Below are 9,376 nucleotides of genomic sequence, written 5' to 3'. Positions count from 1 at the left end.
ATACGGAAAATGCTATAGCCAAAACTCGACCCCCTAAAAACAAAATATACCTGATACGCAGAAGTAGCTGCACCAAAAGTGAAATTTTTGGCAAAGCCAGTTCGGTTGAATGCAAGAGTATTGTCACAGTTGAAGGGTTCTTTGGCCTTGCATTCTGGATTGCATACTTTTTGGCTACTGGAAACGACAAAGAGAACGACAAGAATGGCTAAAGAGTAGTGAGCTTTTGGAACTGCCATGGTTTGAGCTATATATCTCTGTGTGTGTGTTGATTAGGGCTATTTTGATGATGATTAAACGATGAACTCGGAGGGGTTTATATACAAGGGTTTGAGTGCATGGGACTTGCATGGACATTCAAGTAATCTCGTTTACGTATATTTTGCATTGAATTTGATCCTCTATGCATGTTCCACACCCCGCTTTCTTGTTAATTTTCTCATTTAAAATACTACTACATCTGATCAAAAATTGAAAATTATTCATAATGAAACAATTATACGTGCACTTAATTTGACTTTTACGGCACCATGTGCTCATATCAATTATATATAATATACCTGTACAAGGCTGCGTGAGGATATATGTTCCTTAAACATAAATTAATATTCAATTTATTAATTCAATCAAAGTCAAAAACTTATATAGCTTCACACGATATATACATGTACGTTTGAACATATCTGCGTTAGAATATAGTATTGTTCCTTAGCTGATTGCTTTCCTTCCAACCATTATATTTTCAAAACCATAAGTAAACTATATATGACTTCTCTCAATGACTAATGACGAATGTCGAGGATAAGTATCAAACTAACCCTATTTTAAGGAACAAATACTAATCTATAATCATAGCAGTTCAAAACCTTATTACTAATGACATACAAATTAGTAACAGTATATATGAGTCCTTGTATCAATAATTGGGACAAAATAGAAATAAAATTTTAAGAAATGTTATAAAAAATATCATAATATCCAACTTATCGATAAACAATTAATAAGCAAGGTCGATAATGATAATAGTCTTTGAGCTCGTTTTTGGGATGTTACATGGATGTTATTTAATTTCAAAACTTTCTAAAAAAATAATTCTCTTATAGCTTAGTTTTGAAACTTGGAACTTGGAAGGTAGGGAACGCCGGATCAAAGCAGCGTTTGAGGAACCTGGCCATGCTATATGTAGTTTATAGTGAGAGCTCTCATCATGTCGCTAGCTTCTTTCTCTTCTTTTTTTCCCCTAAGTTATTCTTTCAACATTCTTCTTTATAACTAGACCGTAAGATCACATAAGCCCACAAAATTTTAATAATTGTAAAAAGGGAGTGGTCGCATCGCAATTTTGGCCACAGTATAACAATTAAAAAGTTATGGTAATAAAAAGCCAACGACTTATACAAGTAGATTGAATTAAATTAAGGTGTCAGCGATACGCAGTTCACAGTTGAGATGTAGTAAATATAGCAAATATTTCAATTCAAATTTACCAAATTATAATACTATATATATAGTACAGAATGTTTACTTTCATATCTATCTTGTATTTATTTCAGATCTCACAACCAAAAGTAGCTTTACTTACACAGCATTTCTTTTGTTTTTTTGCATTATTTGTCCTTTGGTCTTCATTTATTGACACTCTATTACCTATCAAACTCATAACAGTCTATTAACTATTGAAATTTCCATATATTATATTTATATAAACACTGCTTCGAAAAGAAAAAAAGAACATGGATTCACATAACAAGGGGTTTTGGATAAATTATTAGTGGATTAAGTCATTAGAACGAGAACCCCTTAATTCATTATTTAAATACAAAGATTACAGATAGACTGCAAAAATGTATGATCAAACCCATATTAAAAGCTGTTTATACAATATAACCTCTATAAATTAATACTCTTTAAATTAATATTCGCTATAAATTAATAAATTTTTTCGATCCTGAGTTGGACCGGTGTAAAAAAATAACACAATTCGATAAAATAATAGGATAACAATTTTTTTGAAAATTCTATGCAAAAATATAGTCCCAACAATATCATAAATTAATAATGATATAAACTATATATATATATATATATATCTAAGAAAATTTAGTGAAATATGACTCTATTGTTGTTTGTCTACTTTTATTCTTGAATTTGCATTCTAGTTGGAGTTCATCTCTAATCTTTTTTATTGTATTACAAACTTTTAATGTTGTCTTCTCAAATTATATCCAAAAATTAAAGAGAGTCCTAATTGCAGTAATTGTTTTTACATGTATTGGTTCTAAAAGCACCGCAATATGTTATTCGACTTCATCATTACCATGAAAGATAATACCAACAATTTTTTCTAAACTCTAAACTTCTAACATTTATCATTTTCTCCTAGATAATTAAGTACACTATTAACATCTACTCATAATTATAAATTAATAAAATTCTATAAAAATGTGAATCATAACAAAAGTATCTTATTTTGTAATATATAATTTTCAAAACTATGAAAAGAAAAAAAACATCTCTTCATAAGTTAATATTTTATTAAGTTATCGATAAATTAAAACATCTATAAATTAATAAAATTTCACTGTCTCGACCTTATTAATTTATAGATGTTTTCATGTATGTGAATCCTTTGGATTAATTAAATATTTTGCCACAGATTTTTTATAAGGATATTTATAGTATTTAATTATTTATATATGGACCACACAAAGAACTGACTATATAGTTTGTCTTTTTTTTTTCTTAAACAAAAATTGAGTATAGACTTATGATATATATGGAAAAGAAGGGAGATAAGTCATTTAATAAGTTTATCTAACAATCTGTGATTAAGTTACCGTAGTAATGGTTTTTCTTTCGCAGCAGAGATAAATAGTCACAAGAGCTGTAGTATTAAATAAATTATTATTCGATGAAAAAAAAAGTCACACTAACTGTAGCCTTAATTCTTACTTTTTAAGAAGAGACATAAACGTTAAAATGTTGTATTTGATATTTCGTAGTTATGTCTTTCAGTCTTTGATTGAAACTAAACACATATGACACATAGCAACACCTCGTATATGGTTAGAAACATATAGTCCATCTGTTCCAAATTATAAGATCTTTTAGCCTTTTATTTTTATTCTATTTTATAAGAATTTTTCAAAAAAAAATTTTATGTTTTTTTAGTATATTATGACTATTTGTATTTAGTAGTCTGCAGTTTTCTCAAATTAGTTAAACTCTTTTTAATAAATATTAAATAATATTATTTCATGTAAAACTAAGAATACATTTATAGTTTTTTTAAACTTTAATTTGTACTTTTAACTAAAATATCTTATAAAATGGAACAGAAGAATTATATAGGTAGCCCCATCTTGCTTAATATCCCTTGCCTACGCAAATATTATTTTCTTAGAATATAGTAATGCATTTTTATTAGTATCAGTTGGTTATTTATTATGGGAATTTAGCAAATATAACACTCATAAAAACTATATTTCATTGAGTGACTACTCTAACCATTAAAAGTGATATTCAGTGTAATATATGTATTATTGACATGTTTGACCCCATGATATGATAAATAATTTAGGTGTTAGTTTAGCTAAGATTGGTGGGATTGATAATTTACTATCATGTAGGGTTTAGTGTTCCTACCACCACAATCACCCCATCGCCCGCCACCATCGCCGGCCACTGTCACCATCTCCAGCCAGCGACCATCATCAACTCCAGCGATCAGCCGTCATCAACTCCGATGGCCACCACTTTCGACGACCGGCCACCACCAATTCCGGTGACCACCACTTTCGGTCACCACCTAACTCTGGCCACCGGCACCACCAATTCCGGCCACCGGCCATCATCAACTCTAGCCACTACCGCTACCAGCCTACCACCTCCGGCCACCGACCACCACCACTTCCGGCCAACTCCTGGACACCATCCACCATTATCATCAGAACATCACAACACCAAAATAGTAATTTTACTTACCATTTATCCTATTTTTCTAATTTTTTCAAATAATATACTATTTTCTTCACTGCTTTTTTTGTTTTGGTTAGTTGGCAAATTGCCCCATTTATTATTTGGTAGCCTCTTTCGTGTTCCAAGTATTCAGAATATAGTGAATTTAAACTCCCTTCGTATCAAAATAAACGATGCTATCTTTGTTAAAGAATTACTTCAAACAGTAATGTATTACTAGTGTATAAAGTATGAATGAAGAGTAGGGTTTATTGAGAAAAATGAATTTAAATTTGGTGTTGGGAAAAATGCAATAGAAGTGTTGAAACCAAAAACTAAATGCTACTAACATCACATGTTTTTTATAGGGAGGGTTCAGTACTATTAGGTTAGAATTTTTTGGTTGTACAATATTGATGTTGGCTGCTAATCAAAATTTTGTACGGTGCAATTAAAGCACTTTTTAAGATAAAACAGTTCATGTGAATTTAAGATTGTACATAAGTTTCATAACATAATCTATTAAAATGACACCTCATGTGAATCAGGCAGATGAAAAAATATTTGATTGACGAAGAGAATAAAAATAACAATTTGGTTGACCAAAACAAAAAAGATATAGGTTTTTATATTACAACAACCAGATTACTTTTTTTTTAAAACTAAACGTTCTTTAGATACGGTCTATGTTGATTATATGATATCTATATTACAGATTCACAATACTGTATATATAAAAAATCAATCTTTCCAAAAGTATAGGTTGAGTTGATTAGTAGTACGTATAGACTCTCAATATGGAGATGATATTTTCTCTCTGGTTCGTTTGAATCATATGTTTTGGAGTGGTATACTAGTTGATACACTCGAACCAATCGGAATCTTATAACAATATTGGACATAGTTGCCAGAAAAGAAATGTACATCAATTTACGTGATTTACAATAAAGTGTATGTTTCCTAAAACCGTGAAACGAAACCCATAAGTTTCATATCATTCGCATGTCTTTAGCTCTCGACTTATATAGTACCCCTCATGGGTCCAACGAGTACATGAATATGACATCAAACGTCAATTATTCTGTCACATGCCTTAGTCTATGCATGCATGCTAATGTACATACACTTTGCTTAATCCAGTTTCCTGTTTTACATGGATTAGTTTTCATACAATGAATAGAAACCAATATCATTTAGTTCGGTTTGAATTTTTGGTTTCGGGTTTTGGGCTTTTTACTTTTTTGAATTTTAATAGGAAAAAACAATGATCAATTTATACGGTTGTTTTCTTATTCACCTAAAAGAGTATATTATATATAAAAAATATACAAAACCGAATCTATTTATTATGCCTAATTCAATCTACTTTTTTCAAATCACTTTCCTTGGTACAGTTTCGGTTTGACTCAATTTGGTTTAAACCAATTGGACCACCCTAATTACTCGCACAACTTTTGTTAACTATATAAATAAGACCACAGACCACAGACCACCTACACTCATTACACTCTTCACCCCCAAAGAAAAAGAAAACTCTAAGCTACGATTAAAACCCTTGAGTTTCTTTTTTTTTTCTTTGACAAAATAACCCTTGATTTTGAGTCCGATCTATCTAACAAAAGCATATATATATATATATAGATGACTACGCCGGAGGAGGCGATGTATGTGGCGTGGGAGGATCTTACGGTGGTTATACCAAACTTCGGTGAAGGAGCGACAAAGAGATTACTGAATGGAGTAAATGGTTGTGGTGAGCCAAATAGGATCTTGGCTGTTATGGGTCCTTCTGGTTCGGGCAAATCTACGCTTCTTGATGCCTTAGCAGGTCACTTCTTTCTCTATCTCTCTCTCTCTCACACACACATACCCTCACGTGAGAAGATTAATTACCTCGTTGTTTCTTATTCCTTTTTTTCAAAAAAACTTTTTTTTCGTTAAAAGGGTTTGAATCTGTTAAATGGTAAATAAATTAGAACCTGAACTAAACCTTAAGAGTTAAGAGAACCAAACCAACAATTGAATGAGGTAATAATTAAGAGGAAAAGGGTTAACAGCCAACTACATTTAGCTTTGAAACCAACATTGAAGAGACTTTTTCACCTTGAACCTAGCATTTTATTCTGTATTCAGCATAAAAATGTTGCTATATTGTTCACTATAACAATATTGAATTATACATGACGTTATTTAACAAAAAAAAAGTTAATCGCACCATTTTTCCTAGGTAATTTTCTCATGTTTATGTGAAAATGTTTTCACTTTTTAGTAAAGCATAAACTGAATTTTACATTTTAAAAATGTCCACTAACCTTTTAGCTTTTATTTGATAGATAACGATTTCTATCATTCGGTAGTTAAACTTGAAAAGACTGTAAATTAGTAGTCTTAATTTGTTAGATATATAAAGGTGTGTGTTTGTGTGTGTACTACTCGACCTAAAATATTTGATTATTAACCAGTCGGTAGAATCCATATGCAATCAGAAGCAATACTAGATTTGTTTTTCGACTAACGGAAGAAAATATACATTATTCAAAAATAAATATGTAACTTCTAAATTTGTAAGCTACAAACTATGTACACATTATAATCCCATTTTGGTGAAATTAAAACATTAAGTGAAGTTATGAACTCTTGTGTAACTTTGCAACAAACCCATTTAATCTGGTTCTTTATGAGAGATTTACATATCCATATATACGTATAGATCTATAGAAAAACAATGCTATATATATCTAAGTTCCATATACACAAAGATACATAAACAGATATTTCTAACTTTATATTTATGGATTCTAGCTACCAATTTTCGTTCTTTTCAATTATAGCTGTTTATCATCGGAGTACTAAATAAAAGTGAAAAATTGTTGCAATTTTCTTGTTCGTCCTTATTAAATTTACATCGTCGTACATTTAGACTAGTATTGAATAAATTGATAGCTACATTTCTCTAACCTTTACTATATTCAGAAGTTTCGCAGTAACTTTTCTAATTAAATTACGATTTTAAATGTTAACCAACTACCAAACACCAGACATCCTGACACAAAAATTTAGAACTGCACGATCGGATCTTCGTACCGACTTGAAGTTAAACCCGGTTTGGTTACTGGCCAGAACTCCAAATCTACCACTATCTGTTCAATCCGAAAAAGTAGTTCTAATCGATTTTCTTTTCAAAGGTTAAACATCTTATGATCGTAAAGTTACTACATTAATCATGTCATGGGTTGCGTAACACATAGTTTAAAGAAATAGCACACAGTTTGGTCTTGTCATTTAATTTAACAAAGCCCTGCTTACTAGACTGATATTGGAAAATTAACTAATTTGGTAATGATGGTACAGGAAGATTAGCAGGGAACGTTGTAATGAGTGGGAAAGTTCTAGTTAATGGCAAGAAGAGAAGACTTGACTTTGGTGCTGTCGTAAGCAAACCTATCCTTTAGCTTTAGCTTTACGCAATCAAACTCTTATTCATGAATGTTATAAACCCTGAATCATGTATGTTTTTCTTTTGAAACTGTCGAGAAACTCTCAGGCTTATGTGACACAGGAAGATGTGTTGCTAGGAACTTTGACAGTGAGAGAATCAATATCTTACTCAGCTCATCTCAGACTCCCATCAAAGCTTACCAGAGGAGAGATCAGTGACATTGTGGAAGCTACAATCACTGAAATGGGTCTGCAAGAATGTTCAGACAGGACCATTGGAAACTGGCATTTGCGTGGAATAAGCGGAGGAGAGAAGAAACGGCTCAGTATTGCGCTCGAGGTCTTAACCAAACCAAGTCTCCTCTTCCTAGACGAGCCCACCAGTGGACTGGACAGTGCTTCAGCTTTCTTCGTGGTTCAGATTCTCAGAAACATAGCAAGCAGTGGCAAAACCGTGATTTCTTCAATCCATCAGCCGAGTGGTGAGGTTTTTGCTCTCTTTGATGACCTGCTACTGCTTTCTGGAGGAGAAACCGTTTACTTTGGAGAAGCAGAATCAGCAACGAAGGTAATAAGACAGAGCATTGGCAGCACAGCACTATATATTGTAGTGTCTAACCATCAATGCTCATTTGTGTCGTTCCTGCTTCGACTTTTGCAGTTCTTTGGTGAAGCGGGGTTTCCTTGTCCTAGCAGACGGAATCCATCTGACCACTTCCTTCGCTGTGTCAATTCAGATTTCGACGATGTCACAGCGACTTTGGTTGAATCTCGCCGAATCCAAGTTTGTCATCTTCTGCCCTTTTTTTGTTTCCATGAGCTTACAATACACTCAAACTCTTGAACTAGACAGTTTGTTTATCGGCAGGATTCTTCTTTCTCTCTTTACCAACTTCATGAAACTGCAAACACATTAGATCCCCTGGATGATATACCAGCAGCAGAAATCAGAACAACACTTGTCAGAAAATTCAAGTGTTCAGAATACGCAGCAGCTTCAAGAGCAAGGATTCAAGAAATAGCATCAGTAGTAAGTTATGGTTATTATTTCGCTTAAAACTACCATGTATCATACAATGAGAGCCTCATAAGAAAGTTTAAACCTCATGCAACAGGAGGGGCTTGTCACTGAAAGGAAAAATGGGAGTCAAACAAACTGGTTGAAACAACTCAAAATACTTACTCAGCGATCTTTCATTAACATGTGTAGAGACTTGGGATACTACTGGATGCGGATTGCAGTATACATAGTGTTATCCATTTGTGTCGGTTCAATCTTTTTCAACGTCGGGAGAAACCACTCAAATGTCATGAATACTGCAGCTTGCGGCGGATTTATGGCAGGCTTTATGACATTTATGTCAATAGGAGGTTTCCAATCCTTCATTGAAGAAATGAAGGTGAAGAGATGAGCAAACAAAACTCTCTTTCTTCACCTTAAAACTTATCTTATGTTTTTGCATCTTTTTCCTAAAACCAGGTGTTTACTCGGGAAAGGCTCAATGGATACTATGGGGTTGCAGTATATACTGTGTCTAATTTACTCTCCTCATTACCTTTCATAATCCTTATGTGCCTCTCCACCAGCTCAATCACTATCTATATGGTGAAGTTCCAATCCGGAGGTTCTCATTTCTTCTACAACTGTCTCGACCTCATCTGTGCAATTGTGACTGTGGAGAGTTGCATGATGATGATAGCTTCAGTAGTTCCTAACTTCTTGATGGGAGTCATGTTAGGAGCTGGTTACATTGTAAGAACGGCCTCTGTCTCTCACTCTGTTACCTAACAGCTTTCCTATATATCTCCAAAGACTATTCTAAACTGAAAACCACTATATTCTTCACCTCATAGGGAATTATGGTATTAAGTGCCGGGTTTTTCCGATTCTTCCCCGACTTACCTGTGGTGTTCTGGCGATATCCGGTGTCCTACATAAACTATGGTGCATGGGCACTACAGGTAACCAGGTTAACTCAAC

General features: G+C 33.0%; 2 protein-coding genes across 2 annotated transcripts in view; one reads left to right on the top strand and one right to left on the bottom strand.

Moving 5' to 3' along the window:
* Positions 1–268, bottom strand: part of LOC104742660 (myrosinase 4-like) — a 3,158-nt gene extending 2,890 nt beyond the window's left edge. The window contains exon 1 of the mRNA XM_019235765.1: positions 51–268. Coding sequence (XP_019091310.1) covers positions 51–239 — 189 coding nt within the window. The 5' untranslated portion in view covers positions 240–268. The remainder of the gene's footprint in view (positions 1–50) is intronic.
* Positions 5,471–9,376, top strand: part of LOC104742659 (ABC transporter G family member 13-like) — a 5,513-nt gene continuing 1,607 nt past the window's right edge. The window contains exons 1-8 of the mRNA XM_010463675.2: positions 5,471–5,785; positions 7,309–7,388; positions 7,502–7,963; positions 8,057–8,179; positions 8,264–8,425; positions 8,511–8,795; positions 8,876–9,148; positions 9,250–9,357. Of these exons, the coding sequence (XP_010461977.1) occupies positions 5,599–5,785; positions 7,309–7,388; positions 7,502–7,963; positions 8,057–8,179; positions 8,264–8,425; positions 8,511–8,795; positions 8,876–9,148; positions 9,250–9,357 (1,680 nt within the window). The 5' untranslated portion in view covers positions 5,471–5,598. The remainder of the gene's footprint in view (positions 5,786–7,308; positions 7,389–7,501; positions 7,964–8,056; positions 8,180–8,263; positions 8,426–8,510; positions 8,796–8,875; positions 9,149–9,249; positions 9,358–9,376) is intronic.

This window comes from Camelina sativa, chromosome 14 (genome assembly GCF_000633955.1).
Source record: "Camelina sativa cultivar DH55 chromosome 14, Cs, whole genome shotgun sequence".
Classification (NCBI taxonomy): Eukaryota; Viridiplantae; Streptophyta; class Magnoliopsida; order Brassicales; family Brassicaceae; genus Camelina; species Camelina sativa.
This window is presented reverse-complemented; position numbering and strand designations above follow the sequence as displayed.